Source organism: Drosophila navojoa, chromosome 3 (assembly GCF_054131105.1).
Source record: "Drosophila navojoa isolate 15081-1374.11 chromosome 3, UAZ_NAV_1.0, whole genome shotgun sequence".
Taxonomy (NCBI): domain Eukaryota; kingdom Metazoa; phylum Arthropoda; class Insecta; order Diptera; family Drosophilidae; genus Drosophila; species Drosophila navojoa.
In genome coordinates, this window is record NC_142891.1 from 26,975,169 (window position 1) to 26,998,121 (window position 22,953).

A 22,953-nucleotide genomic window follows, 5' to 3' on the forward strand; every position below is an offset into this window, starting at 1 on the left:
AAGATTTAATTCCAAGTTATCTGAAATTGCCAGACAAGTTGCTCGAATCCATATACTCTCGTACAGTTTGCGAACGTGCATTAAAAACTGTCCCTAGTTAACAAATAAACTAGGGTCTTCCCCTTGGGGCCCGCTTTCATTGTCAGATTGCAGCAAACAGGCGCTCCTAAGACACATTTCGTGCAAGCTTTTTACAGTCGCTGCGCAAGTTGGCGGCGAAGAAAAGAAAATTTCCTAACTGTACTCAACTCAATTTCACCCACCGGGGCCCACTGCACCAAATGTGCAGCCTAGCTCAGAGCAGCGCCGGCTTGCCGAGGCCAGCAACCCAAGCGATCCATCTTCGCACATGTGCAGCTGGCGGCGCTGCGAGGGACCAGCCGCGGCCAGCTCTTTGGCTGCTTAATTGCATTATGGCACGCATCATAAAAAATGCATTAGATTTTCCAAAATCTGGCGGCTCATTGCTGCTGCTAACCGTTTTGAATAGTATTGTTCCACCTAGGCTCTGGCTATTTGTGTTGCTTGAAGTCTGTTCTACTAAACTAATTTCAGATTTGTAATAATTAACTTGAATAATTCTTTAACAAGCTATGCATTTCTCAAATCAGTTTGCTATACCCTATACCGTATGAAACCAGCATAGAACCCTATATATATATAAGGATATATTATAAATACTATCTTGGATGAAGATCAGTAAAAATAAATCTTCTTGCCTATACAACTTTGGTAGATGGACTTTTATCCTAGATAGATTTGTCCATTTTTATTCGATTTAGGATATTAGGGATAAATAAATTATTTTTATATATATGAAGTATTTATTCTTTTAGACATCTCAAAACATCTTAAGTATATATTGCTATGCATTGGATCGTTTATACAAAGTTCTTAAGACATACAGATTTCCAAAAAAAATTTCTTTAGACTCTGACAATAAACTTCGGGCTATACAATACTACATTATCTATAGAGGTTGGGCAGCAGAATCACATTTAGTATGTTAAATGGAAACAGACCAGTTAAACGGTTTTTTGCAATGTAATTTGTTCCCCATTTCATTCATTTAAACAAAATTCTTATCACAATCATAAATTTAATAAATAATTAAAAACATCTGTATATGAATGTACACGTGAATATGTATGCATACTTATGAATACATAACTTTTTAGTATGAATGTACATATGTACATAAGTAGATATAAAACGATATAAAATACCCTTAAAAGTATGTCTGGGAATTTACGTAGTCAAGCGGAAAACAAAACTCGGATGTGTACTCTCCATAGATGTAAGCTGGAAAAGTAATGACAGATATTCTCGCGGGCGTAGGGTATTCGCTAGTCAGGCACTCCCAACAAGAGCACTCTTACTTGTTTCTCATAATTAGCCATTTCATTTGACGATTTTATTTTTCTTGATGATTATTAATTGCTTTAGTTTTTCTTCAAAGTAACAAAGTTAAAGCTGAACTCCTGCAACCTTACACTTGAGGCACATACCTCATGACCTTAACCATCTACATACATATGAATATGTATTATCAGATATCCGGCGAGGAGCTAAAAGATCTGTGAGATAAAAGCAATGCAGTTGGCCAGCTGAGTCAGTGCAGCAGCACGAATGCGATCTGAGCATGAATGAGCAAGAGCATCCATCCCATCCATGGGTGAGCAAGTAACGAATACATGTCAGACCCATAACGCCGAATGCCGATTATACCGATCAAAGAAAGGCAAATTTCGAAGAAGAAAAACCAAAAAGCATACATATGGCTAATTTTAATTGGCCAACACCAGTGGCAGCCAGATCTCGCCTCGTCTTTCCAACTGAGTGAACAGCCTTGGCCATGGATCGCAATTTATAAAAGCACCGAGTCGACAGCGTTTTCGCTGGAGTATCATTCGAAGATCGTTGGCGGTTGGTAGCAAGTGGAAGTGGACTCAAGTCGGAATACTCATACGATATATCAGCATCAGAACAATGACGCGTCTCGAGTGGCTGCTGCTCCTGGCGTGTGCCGCCAGCATTGGAGCGGGTGTGGAGGCCGCCACAACTCAAATGCAGAGACGACACCGGCACAGCATCGTCGAGAGTGCACAAGCTTCACCTACAGCTGCCGCTCCAGCTGGCAACAGCGATTGGGGATTAGGACCGGAGCTGACATTGGCCCGGCGTGTTTACGACGATTGCCAGGGCAAGAACGACTTCGTTGGCTGCCTCAAGCAGAAGGCACTGCATGCCTTGACGCGCGCCCTGGACCAGGACTCCATTAAAATTGTGGACGGTCTGGTGCTCGAGAAACAGAATCAAAGCGACACTGAGAGCATCATTGGGTCGCTGACTGATGCCAGGCAGTTCGGCAACCTGGCGCCCATCGATCGCGCTCTTCTCTCCAAGGCTGACAAACTTATGCGCACCCATGCGCTCAAAGTAGACATGGACCTGGACTTGGACGTAGGCGTCGGTCGCGAGCATGAGCATAAGAAGAAGAAGCACAAAGACGGCGGACACATCAAGTATGTGATTGCTGCCCTGCTAACGGCAATGGGCATTGCCGGTCCGCTCGGGCTGAAGGCGCTGGCCGCGATTGCCGGCAAGGCGCTTGTGATTAGCAAAGTCGCCCTGACCATTGCAGGCATTATAGCGCTCAAGAAGCTCTTCTCGCACGATCACAGCGAGGAGACCAGCTTCCAGGTGCACGCCGGCGAGCACAACAGGTAACCTGATCCTCTACGCATGTCCAGTCAGAAAATCAAGTACAAATCAATCTCCATCAACCATTTTAGACGCAACACGTACGTCATCAGGCCAGTCTCGAAAACAAATGCCGGCGTGGGCGTAACAGCTGCCGGCGGCAGCTCCCCGGTGGATCCATATCGCTACTACTACGAGTACCACCAGAAGTAGACACAGAGCTCAGGTCTTTGCTCCAGTTGGGTGTGCGTGCGGTTGTGGGTTGTGGTTATCGTCATTATCTAAAGCCGATGCAGCTAGACTACCAAAGAAACGAGCCGATCCGAATGCAGTGAGGTCAAATCCTTACATCCTTGCATGCTTTTGTGCGTTAAGAGACGGGCGCTAGCTCTTATTGTAGCTCTTTAGTTTAAGTGTAAAATAGGTTATATTCAAGTGGTTTTCACATAATAAACAAGTATTAAGTGTTACAAAGTTGTTTTACAAAATTCTTTATTTTGAATGAAAACTGAAAATGCAGTGATTCTATATCCATGAGACAATCGATCGGTGCGATCCGTTTTTGGAGTAGATTAAAAGCGCATTTCTAGTTTGAGTTTCTAATCTTGTTGAGTGAAACAAATATTGTATATACAAACTTATGAATACTAACAGACAACGAACCGATTCACAATACACAACTAGAAAATTACAGACGAGTGCAATTCACTGAAGACAACTTCGAAAAATATTTGCATTTGTAATGTTAGATACTGTCATATATATTTTAGTCGGAATCGTCAGAGACAACGTAGGTTACTGTTGCCTTTGCTCTTCGTCCCCTATTAGAGGATTCCAAAAGTCCTTGAGCAGCGCTTGATGAGTTCTGAGTGAGGCAATAAATGAGTAACATAGTCATAGGTATGTTTGCAAAATGAGGCTTACTTTAGTGTTGACAGACACATCTAACTTAGCTTTAGCTCGAGTTGACGCTGCGCCTCCTCGCCCACGAGTTCCAGCCCCTCGACTGGCTCCGCGGCCGGTAGCTCTGGCACTTGATGTTGTTTGCGCCTCAGACAGATCTGATTCATTGCTTATCTTAATGTTGGCAAGTGAGCTCTTAGGCTCTGTCTTAACGCCAAAGTCATCCAGCATTTTAAGCAGATCATCGGCTTTGTAGCGCTGCCTAAAATTCTCAATTTCATCATTTATATTCTCAATGGCAGGCAGCGTGTCCATTAAATGCTCAACAGCCTTTTCATTGTAAAATCTGCAATTCGAATATTTATAGCAAGTTTTTTGTTTGTATTGGCTGAAACAAACTTGAAAATTTGGTCTGCGGCATTGTTGTCGGAGCGCTCGACCATGCGGTAGGTAACCTCCGCCAGTGCCTTGGAGTGTAGAAGCTTGAGCGGATTTTTGTCTTTGACTTCTTCGAAGTACCGATCAACTAGCTCTTCCACGCGTGCCGTGTTCTCCACTTCCTGCAACCACAAAGAAATTATTGAATTGGAAATGAAAATTAACATTCAGAGAAGCTGCTTACCATAACACGCTGCATAGCATCTTTATCTATATTAACCTTATCACTTTTCGTTCTCTTGATTAGCTTTTCAAACTTGACAACATCTGCCCCATTAGCCACACGAGTGCCAAAAATTTGACCGAAGCGAATGGTATTGAACATGTAAGTCTCATCAGTATAGCGGAGACGGAGACGTATCAGAGGAATCGTCGGCTGCTTTGGATGACCCGTGAGCAGAGTTTTGGCTTGCTCAATCATGTCTTCTACACGCTTAATGGCAAAGTTATACACCTTTGTGGACGCATCGCCCTGCTTTAGGTTCAGCTTGTCCACATAGTCCTCTAGATCAATTGATTCAAAGATGAATGGACGCACAGTTTGCAGCGGCAGTGGCTTTAGATTAAACTTCGTTTTGTAAATCTCCAGCAGACCCACGTGCTTTTTTAGGGATTCACCTTTGGCCAGCGAAGTGGCCACTGACGAGCCTGGTTGGGAAACGTAAAAATCGCGTAAAGCGTTTACTTCCGGCTCAATGCGACAATCGTGCTCATGACCCCAAATTATCAAATTCAGAAAAGCTGGCAATAACTCTTCAGGCAGATAGTTCTTCGGGCCGCGATCTGCGCGATTCTGATGTACAACCATTAAATGGAACCAATCTTCCTCAGATTCATTTGGACAATTAATAGTCACTTTAAAGTCCTTAAAGATACGCACTAGGCGTGCATCGTGAATGTGGCTCAATCCATACAGTGCCAACTTGGTTTCTCCCTTACGGATCAAGATGGGGCTTATTTCTACTTTTGTAAGGTCAGTCCAGCGACCAAAGTAGTTAATCAGACCCGTTGTGCTAAGCAAATCTAAGGAGCTCAAACGGCCAAAACCACTTGGATCGTCGTGATTACCGTGTATGGAAAATACTGGTATGGAAATATTTAAATTGGGATCCTCGTAGTTTACCGACTGATTGACAGCATTGTAAAAACATTGTGACTGATCACTGAGTATTTCGAGAGGTACGGGCTTGTCGCCAAATGTATAACGTCTCAGCAATTCAATGCATCTGCAAGACAAATTTCAATTTATAAACAAAAGTGGAAGCTCTGTAATAACAGCCCGACTCACTTGTACATAGCATTCTGGCTGGGCACTGAGTCATGGAATAAGTCACCTCCAAGCAATATCATATCCACATCCTCGGACACTGCCAGTTCCAATATTTCCTCAAATGCTGTGAAGCTATCTTCGCCGCGCACTGCGTCTTTCTCAGCGTAGCCCAAGTGATTGTCCGTGGCTACTAATACACGGATAATATTATCTACATCTTTTTCAGCTGCATCTGTCTCTGCCATATTTAATTCAGTTTATTATAACAAATTTACTTTCCAAAAAGGAATTTCACAACTCAAGCGCGGGACGTGCCGCGATTTATCGATAAGTCAGCAATCAGCTGTTGTTGGTGCCATAAGCGTCGCGACGGAAAGTCTGGCAGCGCTGCTCAACATTAAATTATTTGTTTCACACACATGCATTTATCAATCAAATCAATTCAAATATTCGTGTAGGCATCCTTGAAGTTTAAGCTAATAGGCCCGTACGTTTAAAACAACAAAATAAAGCACTGTTTTCAAATTCTGAACTTCAGGCATTCTTGGAGAAAGAAACTGGATTCACCAAATGGAAGAACACCTGAGACATGTTGGCATGTTGCTCGGCGAATTGTCTAGTCTATGTGTTGTCTGGTCAGTGTCTTAAGGCATCTGCTCTACGCCAGCGTTTACTTAAAGGCATTTGCGTGGCCAAGTACTATGGTCTTATGTTCGACTAGACTATGGTCAGTGGCTCGATTCAACTTCTGATATTGGCCATCGCGAACAAATTATTTCAAAAAATTAACAGAACAGGTGAAGAAAACCTTTCTTGGCTTATTCAAAATTTGTATGTATCTACTTGTATTTTCTGTCTGGCCAAACAGTTTAATGTTTTTTCAAAATCGCAGAAGCAGTAAGAGAATAGAATTGTCCACTTATATCAAATTATATATGTATGTTTGCGTACGAAAACAATCGGCCTTTTTATTTTTTTCGCGCCGAGGTTTTATACAACGTCTTGGAGCACGGCTTTCGAAATTAACCGCAGGGCTGTAATTCTTTCACTATTGTGAAATAATCATATTCAAAAGTCGATTATTGTGGTTATTAAAATATGTGCTATAATTTCTTACTTAAAAATTTTCAATTTAATCAAGATTTGAAATGGTAAAACAAAAAGACAAACATAAATTATGTAATTGTAAAAGTCGGACAATATCAAGTTGCAACTATTAGCCTGCCCGCCCTAATAATGTTTTCTTCTGTTGAATTGTTTATGAAAAGCGTATATTATCACATACCCTTTTACACTAATAATTACTTTCATTTAAGCTGTCAAGTTAAATGATCGTCTTTGTCTTCTTCGATTAAGATTAGCTTTACAGTTTCTCATTGTCAATCTAGAGTGAGAACGAATCTATAGTCAACAATTAAAAATACTAAACAGTAAAACCAAAAATTAAATTGTCTTCAAAAATAAATAAAATATACATAAATATTTTTCACATTATTATTATGTATCAAATAGAATCGACATGGTCAGAATAATAAAACAATAAATTTACAATGATGTACAATCGGTTGATAACGAGACCAATAAACAATGTTGCTTGCAGTATGTTAGTATAGTCCGAGATAAGGTAGATTATTTTTCAATCTTTTGTACGTTCGATAATTTAAAAACGTCCAAGATTAATTGTAACTCGTTTGAAGACATCTGTGCAGGGGACAATGATTTACTCAAATGAAACTTACTTTTGCGTTATTGGCTATCTTTGATTGAAACCTTTAATCTTTTAGTAACAGCTTGTCCACCTCTGCTAGGAGGCTTGCCTCCAGATGTCGTTTTTGCATCATTAGGAACAGTGCTGCGATTGACAGCTGGACGTTTAGCTCGTGTCTTAGTGCCAAGGGAATTCAATGCATTAAGAAAATCGTCGGACTTGTACCGTCGTCTAAAATTCTCTATTTCGTCTTGTATATTATCAAGAGAAGGCATCGTTTGCATTAAGTGATCTACTGCTTTATCACTGTAATATCTGCAATTATAGTATTTATTAAAGACTCTTCCTTCTATATCGAGATACTCACTTGAAAATCTGGTCCGCTGCATGGCCATCTGAATGCTTCACCATTCGCACTGTAACTTCCTTCAATACCTTGGAGTGAAATAGCGTGAGCGGTATATCCTCGATATACCGATCTAATAAATCTTCTAATGGCAGATCATCCAGCTCCTAATACTCATTTACTTTGTTAGAAAAAAAATTTTTTGGGTGATTAATAATGGGTCCTTACCATGGCGGACTCCAGAGAGGCTCTGCCTGCATTTGCCGTATGATTTTCGGTAAGCCTCGTAAACCTCACAACATCCGCGACATTAGCCACACGAGTGCCAAAGAGATGCCCGAAACGAATGGTATTGAACATGTGCGTCTCATCTGTGTATCGGAGACGGAGACGTATTAGAGGGATCGTCGGCTGCTTTGGATGACCCGTGAGCAGACCCTTGGCCCTCTCTATCAAGGCCTCTACACGGTTTATGGCAAAGTTGAACACCCTTTCTGCTGCATCGTCCTCATTTAGGTGCAATTTGTTCTTGCGACCACCGCGATCTACGCGATTCTGATGTACCACCATCAATCGGTACTCCTCTCCAGACAGGTGATCATTATTAAAGTTGATTTCAGACTTCTCTAGCATACGTACTAGTTGTGCATCAGGGATGTGACTGAGCCCATAGAGTGCCAACTTGGTTTCGCCCTTACGGATCAAGATGGGGTTTATCTCCACTCTTGAAAAATCTGTCCAGCGACCAAAGTAGTTAATTAGACCCGTTGTGCTAAGCAAATCTAAGGAGCTCAATCGGCCAAAGCCACTCGGGTCGTGATGATTGCCGTGTATAGAAAATACTGGTATCGAAATATTTAAATTGGGATCCTCGTAATTTACCGACTGATTGAGTGCACTGTGAAAAGAAAGCGATTGATCACTTAGTATTTTCAACGATACGGATTTATCTCCAAAAGTATATCGCCTCAGCGATTCGAAGCATCTGCAAGAGGAATTCGGGTTTATTTTCAATTTGAAGATTTATTGTTAGTGAACTACTCACTTGTACAGCGCATACTGGCTTGGCACTGAGTCATGAAATAGGTCACCTCCAAGCAATATCATATCCACATTCTCGGACACTGCCAGTTCCAATATTTCCTCAAAAGTCGTAAAACTGTCTTCGCCTCGCACTGCGTCCTTCTCCACGTAGCCCAAGTGGTTGTCCGTGGCCACCAATATGCGGATGCTATTGTCTGCATTATTTTCAACTGCGACTGTTCCTGCCATGTTCTCCATAGGTCTGCGACTTTTGCTTTGCGAAATGGGATTTCTCAAGTTAAGCGCGACAGATAAGAGAGTAGCTGTAGACCTTATCAGACGTGACACAGTACTGGAGTGTTTTTATACTCATTCACGAAAGAGAAATGAGTATATTGGTTTTGTGTAATGTCCGTCCGTTTGTTTGTCTGTTCGCCTGTGCGTATGCATGCAAATTTTTTCGGCGCTATTGAAGCTAGAGACTTGAAATTTGGAACAAATACTTGTGGATATCTCCGATCCCCGTCGATATATATACACCCATTGGAGGCGTGGCAAATCAAATAAAACTGTATCTCCAAGAGTTTTACAGCTTGACCCCTGAAATTTTGCACGTAAGATGTTATTATTCTATAAAGTTTAATGAGTAGTAAGTAGTATATGTATATGTCTACGCCCAGTAGGGGCGTAGTTTGGTGCTAGAGACCTCAAGTTTGGTATAAATACTCGGGCTGACCTCCAAGACCAAAAAGTGTTGGCAGATATATGTCCGCCCAAACCGCAAAAGTTTATATCTCCTAAAGTATAAAAGCTAGATAGTTAAACTACTATTAACCTCCTCAATTTGTGGCCCAAAGTTAATTATTACGCCTCTTTAGGGGCGTAGTATATCGAAAAAACCCTGTAATTTCACAATTATGGAGCGTAAGCATCCAAATTTTAAAATTAGGTTACCTTTAGCTAGTTCTGTGAAGTGGCCAAAAATGAAGAGTCTAAAAATGAAGTTGGTAACGCCCGACTGCAATATGCTTATATGCTTATTGATAATTCTTGGCTATTTATAGCCGTGCACAAATACCTAATCGTTTTTTCGATCATCCCACGTTCACTTAAGGTATTATTCCCTTCAACAGCCTGCGCATTACCTTGAACATATTTAAGGACAAAGCTTTTAAATACTGATTCCATTGAGAATAAATTATTAAAGTATACTTAAGCCATTGATGTCTTAGCTTCGAGTTCCTTAACTTCGTAATCTAAAATATTTTTATACCCTGAACCCATTGAAAATGGGGAATCAGGGTATAATGGTTTTGTGAAAAAGTATGTAACGAGCAGAAGGAATCATTGCAGAAGCCATAAAGTATATATATTATTGATCAGGACGACGAGCTGAGTCGATATAGCCCGTCCGTCCGTCCGTTTTTTTTTCGATAAATCTTCCGATAACTTTGTATCCAAAAAAGTTGATTTTGTTTTTTCAGATTTACATATGAGGAATACAAACGTTTTGTAATTTATAGATTTTGGATTGTACGTCTAGAAATTAAATTATTCAACAAATAAATCCACATAATATTGCTCACACTGCAGCGCAGCCCAAGCGCAGTCGCTGCTTACTGAGCAGTTAGCAAAGTTATGTATTAAAGAGTATGTATATTGTTTCGTGTCGCCCGTCCGTCAGTCCGTATGTCTAGGTATACTCGTTGGTGACCCTGACTAATGAAATGTTAATATATCAGAATCTAATTACTTAAGCTAATAAGTATATTCGTGCCTTTTGAGAGAATGAAATAACGGAAACAAATCTCTTTCAAAGATATGCAGTTAGATCCATAATCTTTAGAACTTTGTCGCTTGACTTATCAAAAATAAGTCAAGTCAATAAATAAAATAATAAATAATAAATATGCAAAATAAGCTACTTTTACGATATGCTCAAATTTAATATATAATTTACTATTTTATTTCAAAAAATGGTGTAATTAAAAATAATTAATATTAAAAAAATCTTTTCAAACTTTCCAGACAAAATATTTAAAAGTAGATTGTTCACCTTGCTTAAATATTTTTTGTTGCTTGATAGCCATAATCTCAATGGTAATTACAAATATCTTTGAATCTCTATATTATATAAAAATAACTATTATTAAATAGGATAGAACAAAGCTATCCATATATAGCATATACTTGTATATACTTTATCAACCTTACTTAAGTCAGTTCAAAATTAAATGTTTACCCATTCTGTACCACTCCTTTCGAATCACAGCCTGCTTCTACTCGCTTAAGGTTAAATTTGTTTAATCCAAGTATGGCATTATGACTTCATTGATAACTCGTTTGTTCAAATGCCACGAGAGGTGATGTACGAATGGTTTAACAATAATAATTAGTTTATTAGCTTCCAGTAAGGTCTTCAATCCGATTGAGTCATTCATGTATATTTCCCGTTTATAAAACGGAATCACATTCAATGATTCATTGAAGTAACTAAAATGACTGAAGAAAATATAGTTTAATAATAATAATAATATTTTAATAATTAATTAATATTATTAATAATAATATATATGTTACCTAGATTGCCATGGTGTAATAACATCATCATTTGGTCCTCCAATTAGGACAAGCTTATTCAGCCGTACCATACCCATTTTGAACGAAGTTGAATTGGAGCTCAGCTTCTCATTGTTAATCAATGGTAAGAATTCACTATATTTCATATATAAGTCTTGCTTATGCGGGTCATTCCAGTAGCCGCCTACAGATGTGTGTTGCCCCACCCGCGTGTAGAATAGCTCAAATGCGGTTTTTGCCGCAAGATCCGGGAAAATTAAGTGCAAGAAACTTGCTGAAAGCGTAAAGAAGTTTTATAAGTGTTAATCATATATATTTTTATATATTACATACTCCCATATTGTCCAGCTTGAGGTGATGATAGCGATATAAAGGTTTTTACATTGTGGTTGGGTAAACTTTGAATAGCCGCCCTTGCCAAGAGCCCACCTTGAGAGTAGCCTGCATAAAGGTTCAGCAATCAACAACATAATCCAAAGACGATTCCTAATTTTGACATACCTAACACAATTATGCCTTCCGGGTGAAGTTTTCCAATTTGATCTAAAATTATACAGAAATAATTAATATATGAGATCTTTTAAATAACTTTAGTTCACCTATATAATCTTTTATTTGTTGGACTTGCCGCCAGGCATTCTCCAGACTATACCACCCGCTGAACTTATCACAATTGTACACAACTGTACCCGGATGCAACTAAATAGTAAACAAATGGAATTAAAAATTGACTTTGAACTTGTCATTGGAGACAAATAAACAATAACAAAGAACGGTTCGACTCCAGCACTTACTGTCTCAATATGTCGCACCAAAACCGTCATAGATTCAGCTCCCGATAATATGCCATGGAGTACCACAACTGGCTTGTACGCCAAAGACCCAACAAAGTACATGCAAAATATTAGCAAGTATTTTATACTCATTTTTTAGTCCGCTGACGATGTGCGTCCTAACAAAAATGTTTTCTGCGTTTTTTTTATTTACATAGCTATAAGAAACTGCTGTTAACGGAGGAGTGACTATGTTCAGAGAGGAGCACAACTGTTAGTTATCCGGCTGTTATTAAATTAAAATTAGTATGCAGCTCAACGTTTGTACTTTAAGCAAAAAATGTATTGAGTATTCGAAAAAATATTGAATATGAAAAATCTCTATATTGATAATAAAAAAACGGAATGTCTATAATTATGCTCATTTATTCCTTTCTCATCTCAGATCAATTTTGTTATGTACTTTGCACTAGTAAATCTGTTCTTAAATATATGTATATGTGTAGATGCGGCAAAACAATTAAATACATCAAACTTATCAAGCCCTTAATTTCAGTTTAAAATTTTTAAATTACGTTTTCAATATATATACATATTTATGCATATATATGAGGATGATTTAGTTGAAGCTTCTTTCCAACATTTATTTATTACTAATAATAGAAGTGCTCGCCCAGGCCGCTCGATTCCTCCGCTTCAGTTTCAGTTTCATTTTCAGCTGCAACAACAGGGATTGAACTTCACCCAGCCACCTCCTCGCTGACAAAGTCCAGCTTAACAACCTCTGCGGGCAGGCACTCCTCCACATCATTCTCCTGCACATTTATCCTATTCAGTGTCATCGATACATCGGGCCCGCACTTGAGACCAGCATTCGTCGAGGTGTTTGAGGTGGTGCTCACCACATCCTCTGCTACTACAACGGCGCCCACTGCACCACCTGTTACAGCTGTTGCTCCGACACTTGGCGACAATACTGAGCTATTTGAGTTGGCAGGCACAATGATTTGTTGTGTTGCAGTTGTCGCCACAATTGGCAGTGATGTTTGCTGCATCGCTGTCGTTGACGTGGGCTGCTGTATGATGATGTTCTCTGTGATGGTTGGCGTGTTGGCGGCTGCTGCTGCTGCAGCAGCTTGCGCTGCGGCTAAAGCTGCTGCTTTTTGTTGCTGCATTTGCTGAAATTGTTTGATTGTCACTGTTGTCGTTGTTGTTGTCGTTGATTGCTGTGGCTGCAATATAATTTGCTTTGCTTGCTGCTGCGATTGTTGTTGCTGCGGCTGCTGCTGCTGTATGATGTGAGATTTGAATACGTGTTGCTGCTGTGGCTGCTGCTGCTGCTGGACGATTGGCAACTGTTGCACTGTTTGTATAACGTGTTGCACCTGCTGCACGGGCACTTGCTTGGCTGGTATGCCAGCATCCTCAAAAGCCTTCTTCTTCAATGCCTGTCGTATTTGGGAGCTGTAGGAAGCAGAGTTTGTTTTATTGAGTTCATATTATTTCATATCATGTTCTCTCGCTCTTACACTGTGCGATTTTTAATGCTTAAACTGATTTTGCTCAGATCATCGGAGAAGCGCATTATGGACGAGTGTAACATGTCAATTTCCTCATCTGTCCATTTACTGTGGCATAGCGAGGGAACATGAAATTCAGTTGTACTTCGTTTTTAATTAAAGCTCTTTTTCATTTATAGCCAACTCTCACTTACCCAGAGGGAGATTCGGCATTTGGATGCAATTGCATTGTCAGATCGCCGAGTCTGCTGAACGCTTGGCCCGCTGCCGTGAAAATTTCCCCAACCTGTGTAAAATAACAATTATTTATATACGTATGCATTCAAATCGTGTTGTTGTTATGTTTAGCCTTAGCATGCGTTGCAAATTCAAAACAAACGCGCCCCTTGAAGCAAAACATTTCGCTAACATTTGCTTTCGAAGGAGTGAGGTGAACTGAACGAGGGACACTCAACCGCCAAAAATTTTGCAACGCACATAGGAAAAGAGACATATCGGTTGGGGAATACACTTGAACTAATTAAAATTAACTGCTTCTGCTTTTATTATACCTTTGTTGCCGAATTCATGGCCCACTTAAGCAGAATCACTTTTTTTTAATACAAGATTAAATATGTGTGTGGTGGTTGTCCGATAGCTGCTCGATATCTTTGCAATGCAACTCTTGTATTATCAAGCGTATTGTATCGGGTATATCGATAAGCTGGGTTACAATGTTCCCACCTAAATTTACTTTATCACATTATTACAGAGGGCGCCAAAAATAAATTTATTTAAATTATGAGTGCTTGAATTTAAAATGTAAGTGGTACAAATGGCACTCAATATTATCAATCTAATTATACACTTAAACAAATATATCCTAAATATACATATAATCACTCAACGCTGTAATACTATGAAAAATATAATAAAAAAAAAACAAACAAACAATTTATTTTGTTGATTCTACAGCATCGATGCCAGCGACTTGCCGCAGTTCATCCAGCTCATCGCGTCGCATTTTAAGTGCCCTTTTGGCGTATTCATATTTGTTGGTAATCGTGGATATTTCTCTCCTTTGCGCCTCCAATTTGGACTGTAAATGTAGACAAATTTGGATTAGTTTCTGCTGGTTCAATTATTCAGAACTGTAAAGACGTATACCTTAAGAGCGCTGATTTGACCAGCTGTTAGAGACGATATATTGGAGGTATCGTTATTTTCATTTTGTCTTAACTGACTTTCCAAGTCTTTTATTTTATTATATCGATGACGACACAGTTGTATGCTATCATGGAGCTTATCAGTCATCTTTTTTAGCTCCGCTTCTAAACTGGATTCTGTTTGGGTCTCAACCGTTTTTCCCTCAACGGGAGTTCGGTTACTGGCCGTGATGGCTGCAGAAGCAGTGTATACGTTTATTTTACTCATAAGTTCCGCGTTCTTTTGTTTCATACGCTTGATTTCATCACGCGCTTTGGCTTGTTCATCAAGGAGACGTTTCTTTAATAGAGCTGTCTCCTCCTTTAATGGATGGTTCTTCAACTCTATTTTTAAAGCAGTCACCATGCTTTCCTTTATGAACAGCTCGCGCTGGCAATCCTGCAGCTTTCGGTCAAGCTCTGCACAGTTGCAATTATTATCTGCATGAAAAGGAGATTATCTAACTGTTCAAATGTATTAGTTCTGTAAACCTACCCACGGCATCCGTCATGCACCCCACATGACGGCAATCATTCCAGTAGGATTGACGCCTTCGTTCATCATGTGTGCTAATTCGCCGATTTCTGCGTACCTCAGAATCAATACTCACAGATTTCTATGGGTAAGATATACGTTTGATAAGTATAAATAATTGGAGGGCTATGATAACAAAAAAAAAAAGCGTTTCTACCCTGGGCTGGTTTAAATCACGATCCACACTTCTTCTAGCACCAGGCGATGTACTCGATGCGCTTGAGTCGAATGAGGTATTGCTGCCATTAGATTTGATTCGTAACTCTGCCTCCAGCTTCTTCAGTATCTCCGTGGTTGTGCAAAGCTTCTCCTCCAAGCTGCGCTTATCCTCCAAAAGACTAGAAATTGTATAATCCAGGCGTTTACGTTCTTCTTCAAAGATGCTCCTGTTCGCTATCTGCAATCGAGCAATGTGACATAATATATAACAATTAAATAAGTGAAAACTTACCTGGGAAGAGCGAAGATTATCAATATCTTTTTGTAAGTTTTCATTTTTCAATCGCAATTCATCGACATTCTTATTGTCTCCTGCAAGATTCGCTGCCAGCCGCTCCTCCAGTTGTACGAAAGCTATCTTCTGTTGCTCGGAAGCTGCTTTCATGGCATCGCAGCTTGCTTCCATGGCGTTTAGCTTGTTCTGGAGTTCAGCTTTATTTTCATGGAAACGGCGCTCCTGATGTCTCAATTGCTGCTGCAAAGCATCGCAGTTCGCCTCCTTATCTAGTAATCTCGACTGCTGCTCTGCATTAGCCTCTTCTAGTCGTTCTTTATGCACCAGAAGTTGATTGATTTCTATCTCCAGTCGTGATTTTTCCTCAACGAGTCTAGCATTGACCTCTTCGAGCCTGATTTTGTCTTTTTCAATTCGATTTTTGATTTCTTCGACTTTTTCTTTGTCTACTTGAAGTCGAGCTGCCTGCTCTTGTTCCCGTTTCAGAAGATCCTGTACATTTAACATATTCCTAAGCTGAGCTGTGAGCTGATTGCATAAGGCATTTGCCTCTAGGTTTTGACTCATCAGTGCATCAAGTTTCAATTGTAGCTCTCCCTTTGCGCTTTCCAGGTCCAACAATTTGCGTTCGAATTGTTTAGCCTGCTGTGCAATTTCCGCTTCCAGCTTTTGTAGTTTGTTCATTAACTTGGACTGCTGGGCACATCCCTGTTGCAGATCCAAGTTCAGCTTTTCAACTTCAGCCTTTCGCGTTGATAGCTCATTGTTAGCCGAAGACAATTCTCTTTCAAGATTCTCCACTTTATGAGCGAGCTGTATATTGAGATCGTTTTTCGCACAAAGAGAAGTTTGGATTTCTTCATGGTCCTGCAGAAGTCCCTCCAAATCAGAAGCCTTTCGATTTGCCTGCCGCAGCTCATTTGACAGGACTTCAATCTTGGCATTTAAAATTTCAATTTTTTCTTCATAGTCAGCCTCTTCATCGTCATACGCATTCAGCTCATCCTGCAACTGTTGCGCCATGCTCTTCTGCTGTTCCCGTTCATTCTGCTCCTTGAGCAGTTCATTGCTCAAATGCTCGATCTTTAGCTCGCTTTCAGCAACAGACGACTGCAATGTGCCTTTCTCTATCTTCAGCTTCTCCAAAGTAAGCTCATGCTCGGTTTTCAGCCGCTCGTACTCACGAATTTGCGATTCGTACTTCTCACGCAGCTTATCATTAGAAGATGTGACCAATGCCTGCTCTCTCTGTGCGTCCTGTTCCTTGCTGCTTAATTGAGCTGTCATCTGTTGCACAAGCTTCTGGCTTGCATCATACATTGACTCCAGATCTTGCTTCTCTTTGACCAATTGATCGACAGCCACGCTATTGGCATTCTTGACGGACATAATCTCAGCTTCGCTATCGGCGCTCAGTTTGGCACAACGCTCTTCAGTCGATGCTAATTGAATTTGCAATTCCTGCAACAACGCTTCGTAGCGGTCTTTGCTCTCTTCCCATTCAATATTGTACTTGCGCAGATTTTCACGATACTCACACTCGCTGAGCTCAATTTTCTGTAAGTACTCGAGCTGAATGTTATTCAGATGATCCTTATTCTGTTTCTCCATCGAATTCAGCTCCCTTTTGGCATTATCCAGTTCGATTTGCAGCTCGGTGACGCGTTTCTCGTGTTCCTGCTTTAAGCGCTCCAGTTCTGACGGCTGTGCAAGACGCTGATTTAATGCTTCGGCAGCTTCTTCAGCCTTCAAGCAACGCTCGAGCAGCTGTGCATTGGACTCCTGAAGTTTATCGATGCGATTTGCATCTTCCGTCAATTTGGCAGCCTGCTGCTCGAGTAGCCCCTGATTCGTCTGGGCATTGGCTTGTAATTCCGCGTGCAAAACGTCCATGGATATAAATCGGTCGTTTAGCACGTGTAGCTCAGACTGAATCTTTTCAATCAGCTCATCTTTCAACTGGATTTGCGATTGCAGGCGATTAACCTCAGCATTCAAATCAGACAATTTGGCTGCAACATCCTCGTTGCTTTGCCTCGAAATACCGTCCTCTTCACTCATCAGAGTCTGTGCGCTGTTCGACATGATCTGGCTCTCGCTCTCGTTAATAGTGTTCTCTTTGACTTTCTCCTGCAGCTCCTCGCAGACCATTGTCATTTCAGCATGCTGCTTCTCGAGCGATTCGATTTGCCGTTGATAGTCTTCGACTTTGTTGACTATCACCGACTTCTCCAGCAGGGCCGACTCCAGATTAGTCATCTGCTCACGCATCTCATTAATCGTGCCTTCCGTTGCATCTATAAGACTATTCTTCTCAGCAACTTCACTCTCCAGCTCACGGATATGTGAGAGCAGCTGCTCGATCCTTTGGTCCTTTTCATCACTCATTTTTGCTGTTGCTGTTTGATGCTGTTGCAGCTCCCCCTGTAGCGCGTTGCACTGCTCGCGGAGGCTGTCCCCATCCTGCATGCTGTCAACTAGCTGATTCGAAAGGTCTTCGTATTCGTGTTGCATTTCATTATACTTGGCCTCCAATTGAGCTAGGTTCGCGACGAGTTCATCATTGTGGGCCTTCAGCTGATCCAGAAGTACCGACTTATCTTCTTCATTTGTGCTCTGCAGCAGCGTCTGTTGCACCTGCTCGAATGATTCCTTCAACGTGCTAATCTCCTGCTGCAAACTTTCATTTTGAAGCAACAGCTTTTGATGTTCCTCCTCTGAAGCGGCAGTGGTTTTCTCGAGCAGTTCATAATCCTGCTGTAGCTTTTGGTACTTTGCCTGAATGGCTTCGTACTCGGCCTGCATTCTTCGTATGACCTCATCGTGCTGTTGCTGTGCAATCTCCAAGTCGTCGCATTTCTCCTGGAGCACAGTCTTGGCTTCCTCGGCGGAGATGACGTCGCGGCTTAGACGGTCACATAGCTCCGACTTTTCAGCCACATCTGTTTCCATCTGTCTGTAGGCGCTCTGCACACTTTCCAGCTGAGCTCGCGTGTTGGCGATCTCCGCACGCAGCTGCTCACGTTCAGAATCAATGACCTGGGCGGCATCACCGTTGGATGTTGTCTTTTTGAACTCCTCCAGCATGCGCTCCAAATCCACACACTTGTCACAGATGCGCTCACAGCTGACTTCAATCTCCGGACACATGGAACGCATATGATCCTCCTTACTGTTGCGTAGCACATCCTTAGACAATTCCTTGAGTGTCTTCTCCAGATTGTCTATGGTGTCAGTCTTCTCAGACAGCACCGACAGCAGTTCATTTTCCCGCAACTTCGACTTCGATTTATGATTCTCGAACTGAAACTCCAAATCGATTGCAGCACGGTTTTCCATCTCCAGCCTTTCGACAGTTTGCTTCAACGTGTTCAACTGCTCCTCGTACTGCTCGAGTTTTGTATCAGCTGCTTGCTTCGACTTAGTCAGAGCATCTACCTCGGCCTGAAGGGCTTCACAGCTGAAAAGAATGGAGACCATTAGTATCGATGGCAGATCAGATCTAAAATTGCTTAATTAAAACTGAATTCCGGAATAAAAAATACAAATTGTTCAAAGAACGCACAACTTTAAAGTTCGCTGACAGTTGTGGCTGGGATCTACTTTTCGGAACGTGCATTAATTATAGCGAGCCACCTATAAATAGAGACTGCTGCAGCTGCCCACAGATGCTCCCAGACAGTCTTCCAGTTGAGGTTGGAGCTATAACAAATAGACACAGCACACACACATGCATACGCGCACAGATACACACGAGCATATTTACAAATATAAAAAAATCATTTGCTGTGCTTGTTGCATTCGCTTTTACTCATGCATATACATGTAGGTGTATATATATATATTTACTCACACACTACTTAAGTTTGGTTGAGGGCCAATTTACTTGTGAGTTACATCAGAGAGCATTTGGGTATTGAGCAGTTATGAGACTGGCTGAAGACGTCATCGATCGAGCTGCACGTCGAGCGGTAGGTGCGGCGCAGACTGTTGGACAGCTGAGTTCGACGTAAAATTAACTTCTGGAGCAACAACATTTGTCGACGAAAACAACGTCAAATGGTTGATTGTTGAGATCGTTTTTGCTTATCGCAGTCGCGTTCAGTCAAACGTCAGGGCGATCGGCTGGGCCAAAAATTATTCGCGAAACCCGCTCCCATCACCTATGCATGTATAGGTGTAGTAGTTCAGTGCTATCAAAACAAAGCGCTTAACAACAACAGCTGTGTGAGTGGGCTTTGCTAAGCATTTGTTTATCTTTCAGCCAGCTTGATGCAGCTCGCGCGGGCCTCTCGCTCACTTCGTCGTCGGCAACTGATTCAGAGTAGACGAAACGAAACGAACGCCATAAAATAGAAGAGACGCCAAACAGAAGTTCAACACGAGTTGACTTCGTTCATAGGTAATGGGACGCACCTGAAGTGGTGAATTGAGCATTCAAATTAAAAGCCAACGTAAGTTTTATCGAGAGTCGCACAAAGAGAGAAAGTATAGAAATATAATCTATAAAAAACAATTAAGAAAGCTCTAGTCGAGATTGCTCGGCTACGAGATCCCCTGAGCCCTTCCAGCAACTGATATTTCAACAACAACACGCATACACACACGCACATAAACGGCATACGCACGCACACATAAACATACATGGGCCGCAGTATAGGATTACTATGGGAACTTAATTGTTTAATAACATTTCTTGTCGATGGACTATCTTCATGAAACTTTCAGAGTATGATTATAGCATGAATATGCATATATTTGCCAAAGCACAAGTTTCTAGTACGCCGGCGCTATATATACGGATGAAGTCTCTACCTCTTATATCTTCAGAAATCGACGCGTTCAAACATACGGACAGACGCCCTGACCAAGTATATATATACTTTGTGGAGTCTGCCACGCCTCCTGCCTGTTACATACATTTTAACAAAACCATTATACCATGATTTCAATGGGTACAGGGTATAAAAGCAGGTACATCATAGGATCCTTAAAAATGCGCTGAATTGTTCTAAATATATGATTATTTCCAATTATTAGTGCGTCAGCTTATTTACTGCTATAAATTTTGAAAATGTTGAAATAGACTGGTATGTTCGATGCTGTAGATGTTGATGTGACATATGACTGAGATGATAATAATTTCTGTATATGATAGCCGATGTTCACGCATAAGTCAAAGCTTTCTAGAAATATATATGTGTATATAAACTATTCTCGAATTTGGGAAAAAACCTAAACTGGTAGTTTCATATATTGGGAGGCAGTAGACTTAACGAGGAGTTTAATGTTTATTAGAGTGTATAGGCACGAATACCGCAACCCTATAGGGTGACATCGAATCATCAAAGCTGACTTCCATTCGCTCTGAAATCATGCTGGGTAGGATACAACTCACCGCTCTATTAGATTGATTCTCTCAGACTGCAGCTCATCGACTTGAGCTGTAGCAACAGCATATTTGTTATTTAGGTCATCCCACTCGTTACCAATGTTCTGCTCTAGCTTCACGAACGTTGATAACTCCACAAGATCACGCTCGATCATTTGCTTACTACGCATGGTTGGGGTTTATGTTTGATGAGAGCATGCAAGCGATTATGATTAATATGAAATATATGAGATGATTAATTGAGCGAGTTTAATGATGACGCGATTTTTGCTATGGAAGGCATCAAATACCTGCGTTCATCTCCTTGCGATATGCGAGGAGTTAGGCTGAGAGGAGGAAGGATGCGACTATTGGTCATCGGGTCCGGGACATCTCCAAAGTTAAACTCAGCAGAGGGTTTAAATTCTTCCTCCTCGGTTAGTTCCAGAGACTTCATAATGTTTATTGTTTTTGGCGCATTTAGGCCGGGCCGGTGGCTCAAATACGGAGTTGATGGATTGAAAGTGGGCTTCGGTAAGCCCGAAAATTTGTGCTGTCCATTGAAAGCAAACGCAGCAGCTGCACTGGGCGCCGCGGCCTCGTCGCCATTGGCTGTCACAGGGTGTGGATTCGATGTAGCTGGACACCATGTGCGTCGACGATTCTTATTGCGGTTATCAGCGATTGTATTGCTGCTTATTATTTTCAACGTATCCGTCTTGATTCTTTGCTCCAAGAGACGCACCTTGATCTGGCTCTCATTTCTGCGCTGCTCCTCAGCCAAACGATCCTTGAGCTCCTTAATCTCACGCTCTAGGCGCTTCATCATGGTCGCATCGGATACGATTTCATTCATTTGTGGTTTGGAACGGATTTTCTTTGCGCGCATCGCAAAATTCAGTGTCGACTGAGATTCCTCCAAAATTGAGGGCTTGATGCTGCAGATTATGGACGTAAATGCATTCCCACCCAGCGAGGCTTGCAATATGCGCGTCAGCTTCGAGTCCCGAAAGCTAACATATTTGTTCTCCTCGTTCTCAGCCAGACTCTTGATCACATTGCTCAGGAAATGAAGACTCTTATTGATGTGTCCGCCCTCCTTCAGGCGAGCGCCACGCGCGCCCGTTTGATCGGCGCGCTCGGAGCCCGCCAAATCCACCAGGTTCAGCAGGCTTTGAATAACAGCATCGTCATCATTCCGATCAGTTTTACGAGATTCAATGATCTGCAGAATGAATATATATATAAATGTATATCTTATATACTTGGAAATATAATAAAAAATTCGGGCTTACGATGCGAAATATGGCATGTGAACGACTGGAGCGTTCATTCATATTGGTTTCACCCACAGTGCGCTCCTTGTTGCCCATGCACAGGAACTGCAGCAGGTCCTCCTCGCTGGTAATGATGCACTCTTCACAATTGACATGCACCATGCCGTTGCTCTCATGAATCTTGAGATCCTGATTCTTCTTATTAAGCAAATCGTAGATCTTCTCGTTGTAAATCTCAATGTAACCGACCCGCAGCAAAAAGTCGCGATCGCTGTGGCGAGCAATCTGTTTAAAGATCTCCTTCGCAGCCAGAACCATTACACCTGGATTTTGCTCATCGCCCATCATGGTGTACGTCTTGCCCGACGAAGTTTGACCGTAGGCAAAGATCGTGCCATTGAAGCCTTTCATGCAGGCTTCAATAATGTGCTTGGCCATGCAATCGAATACTATTTGATTGTTCGTATCCTGATCGAAGACATAGTCTGCAAAGACCGATTCAGTAGATGTGTCTCAACAGAGAGGGTCTTTGTCTTTCACTTACCAAAGACGCAGGGCTCGGACTGGCCATCGATGATCTGAATAGCGCGATTGTCCTTCACTTGCCACAATGTGGTCTTGTCCTGCTCGCATGGACGCACCTTGATGCACACCTGAATGGCGTTTTTGGCGGACATATTTAAACAACAACACAATTAGACAATTTTTCTTTATATTTCTAAGATAAAAAACGACACTAATCGACAAACGAACTCTTTTCATATAACATTTCTTTACAGTTAATTCGAAACAAATGCCGCTTCGAGCTTCTTCATTGTAGTTTGACACTCACGACCGCAGCAGGCGTCTTTATCGAAATCGATAACTT

General features: G+C 41.4%; 6 protein-coding genes across 8 annotated transcripts; 1 reads left to right on the top strand and 5 right to left on the bottom strand.

Annotated features, from left to right (window-relative positions):
* Positions 1–1,593: 1,593 nt before the first annotated feature.
* On the top strand, positions 1,594–3,176 carry Osi21 (Osiris 21). Its single transcript, XM_030384183.2, has 2 exons — positions 1,594–2,726; positions 2,796–3,176. Exons 1-2 carry the CDS (start codon positions 1,990–1,992, stop codon positions 2,914–2,916), a joined length of 858 nt encoding a protein of 285 aa, XP_030240043.1. The 5' UTR covers positions 1,594–1,989; the 3' UTR covers positions 2,917–3,176.
* A 2-nt stretch (positions 3,177–3,178) lies between these two features.
* mre11 (double strand break repair nuclease mre11) lies at positions 3,179–5,661 on the bottom strand. Its single transcript, XM_030384180.2, has 5 exons — positions 5,333–5,661; positions 4,229–5,270; positions 4,006–4,166; positions 3,628–3,952; positions 3,179–3,568 (listed from the first exon to the last, which is right to left on the bottom strand). Exons 1-5 carry the CDS (start codon positions 5,557–5,559, stop codon positions 3,470–3,472), a joined length of 1,854 nt encoding a protein of 617 aa, XP_030240040.1. The 5' UTR covers positions 5,560–5,661; the 3' UTR covers positions 3,179–3,469.
* Positions 5,662–6,815: 1,154 nt separating this feature from the next.
* LOC108658467 (double-strand break repair protein MRE11) lies at positions 6,816–8,764 on the bottom strand. Its single transcript, XM_018111135.3, has 4 exons — positions 8,414–8,764; positions 7,597–8,353; positions 7,390–7,535; positions 6,816–7,337 (listed from the first exon to the last, which is right to left on the bottom strand). Exons 1-4 carry the CDS (start codon positions 8,647–8,649, stop codon positions 7,061–7,063), a joined length of 1,416 nt encoding a protein of 471 aa, XP_017966624.2. The 5' UTR covers positions 8,650–8,764; the 3' UTR covers positions 6,816–7,060.
* Positions 8,765–10,403: 1,639 nt separating this feature from the next.
* Ppt2 (palmitoyl-protein thioesterase 2) lies at positions 10,404–11,985 on the bottom strand. Its single transcript, XM_030384184.2, has 6 exons — positions 11,766–11,985; positions 11,571–11,670; positions 11,473–11,514; positions 11,305–11,412; positions 10,972–11,245; positions 10,404–10,893 (listed from the first exon to the last, which is right to left on the bottom strand). Exons 1-6 carry the CDS (start codon positions 11,895–11,897, stop codon positions 10,695–10,697), a joined length of 855 nt encoding a protein of 284 aa, XP_030240044.1. The 5' UTR covers positions 11,898–11,985; the 3' UTR covers positions 10,404–10,694.
* A 167-nt stretch (positions 11,986–12,152) lies between these two features.
* LOC108658566 (uncharacterized) lies at positions 12,153–13,959 on the bottom strand. Of its 2 annotated transcripts, XM_030384181.2 has the most exons (4): positions 13,816–13,959; positions 13,459–13,550; positions 13,274–13,372; positions 12,153–13,208 (listed from the first exon to the last, which is right to left on the bottom strand). In XM_030384181.2, exons 1-4 carry the CDS (start codon positions 13,831–13,833, stop codon positions 12,485–12,487), a joined length of 933 nt encoding a protein of 310 aa, XP_030240041.1. In that variant the 5' UTR covers positions 13,834–13,959; the 3' UTR covers positions 12,153–12,484. The 2 variants fall into 2 exon arrangements, with proteins under 2 accessions (XP_030240041.1, XP_030240042.1); XM_030384182.2 differs by lacking the exon at positions 13,274–13,372.
* A 54-nt stretch (positions 13,960–14,013) lies between these two features.
* On the bottom strand, positions 14,014–22,915 carry LOC108649622 (uncharacterized). Of its 2 annotated transcripts, XM_089256785.1 has the most exons (9): positions 22,630–22,915; positions 22,104–22,570; positions 21,120–22,033; positions 20,836–20,991; positions 15,435–18,897; positions 15,141–15,380; positions 14,945–15,065; positions 14,411–14,889; positions 14,014–14,342 (listed from the first exon to the last, which is right to left on the bottom strand). In XM_089256785.1, the coding sequence occupies exons 1-9, from the start codon at positions 22,760–22,762 to the stop codon at positions 14,199–14,201; spliced, it is 6,117 nt and encodes a 2,038-aa protein (XP_089112911.1). In that variant the 5' UTR covers positions 22,763–22,915; the 3' UTR covers positions 14,014–14,198. The 2 variants fall into 2 exon arrangements, with proteins under 2 accessions (XP_089112911.1, XP_089112912.1); XM_089256786.1 differs by lacking the exon at positions 20,836–20,991.
* Between the last annotated feature and the right edge of the window lie 38 nt (positions 22,916–22,953).

What these genes read in the sequence shown, in the direction of transcription:
- Osi21 (XM_030384183.2), top strand. Translation starts at nt 1,990, where the DNA reads ATGACGCGTCTCGAGTGGCTGCTGCTCCTGGCGTGTGCCGCCAGCATT. An exon ending in CACGCCGGCGAGCACAACAG is followed by an intron (nt 2,727 to 2,795) that starts GTAACCTGATCC and finishes CAACCATTTTAG; the next exon opens with ACGCAACACGTACGTCATCA.
- LOC108649622 (XM_089256785.1), bottom strand. Translation starts at nt 22,762, where the DNA reads ATGTCCGCCAAAAACGCCATTCAGGTGTGCATCAAGGTGCGTCCATGC. An exon ending in GTGCATGACGGATGCCGTGG is followed by an intron (nt 14,890 to 14,944) that starts GTAGGTTTACAG and finishes CTTTTCATGCAG; the next exon opens with ATAATAATTGCAACTGTGCA. An exon ending in GTCAAATCAGCGCTCTTAAG is followed by an intron (nt 14,343 to 14,410) that starts GTATACGTCTTT and finishes CTACATTTACAG; the next exon opens with TCCAAATTGGAGGCGCAAAG.
- LOC108658467 (XM_018111135.3), bottom strand. Translation starts at nt 8,649, where the DNA reads ATGGAGAACATGGCAGGAACAGTCGCAGTTGAAAATAATGCAGACAAT. An exon ending in CCTCTCTGGAGTCCGCCATG is followed by an intron (nt 7,536 to 7,596) that starts GTAAGGACCCAT and finishes AATGAGTATTAG; the next exon opens with GAGCTGGATGATCTGCCATT. An exon ending in GCAGCGGACCAGATTTTCAA is followed by an intron (nt 7,338 to 7,389) that starts GTGAGTATCTCG and finishes CTATAATTGCAG; the next exon opens with ATATTACAGTGATAAAGCAG.
- LOC108658566 (XM_030384181.2), bottom strand. An exon ending in AATGCCGAATCTCCCTCTGG is followed by an intron (nt 13,373 to 13,458) that starts GTAAGTGAGAGT and finishes GCTATGCCACAG; the next exon opens with TAAATGGACAGATGAGGAAA. An exon ending in AGCATTAAAAATCGCACAGT is followed by an intron (nt 13,209 to 13,273) that starts GTAAGAGCGAGA and finishes TGCTTCCTACAG; the next exon opens with CTCCCAAATACGACAGGCAT.
- mre11 (XM_030384180.2), bottom strand. Translation starts at nt 5,559, where the DNA reads ATGGCAGAGACAGATGCAGCTGAAAAAGATGTAGATAATATTATCCGT. An exon ending in AGCCAGAATGCTATGTACAA is followed by an intron (nt 5,271 to 5,332) that starts GTGAGTCGGGCT and finishes TTTGTCTTGCAG; the next exon opens with ATGCATTGAATTGCTGAGAC. An exon ending in ATGTGTCTGTCAACACTAAA is followed by an intron (nt 3,569 to 3,627) that starts GTAAGCCTCATT and finishes TGCCTCACTCAG; the next exon opens with AACTCATCAAGCGCTGCTCA.
- Ppt2 (XM_030384184.2), bottom strand. Translation starts at nt 11,897, where the DNA reads ATGAGTATAAAATACTTGCTAATATTTTGCATGTACTTTGTTGGGTCT. An exon ending in ACAAATAAAAGATTATATAG is followed by an intron (nt 11,515 to 11,570) that starts GTGAACTAAAGT and finishes GTATAATTTTAG; the next exon opens with ATCAAATTGGAAAACTTCAC. An exon ending in TCAAGCTGGACAATATGGGA is followed by an intron (nt 11,246 to 11,304) that starts GTATGTAATATA and finishes TTACGCTTTCAG; the next exon opens with CAAGTTTCTTGCACTTAATT.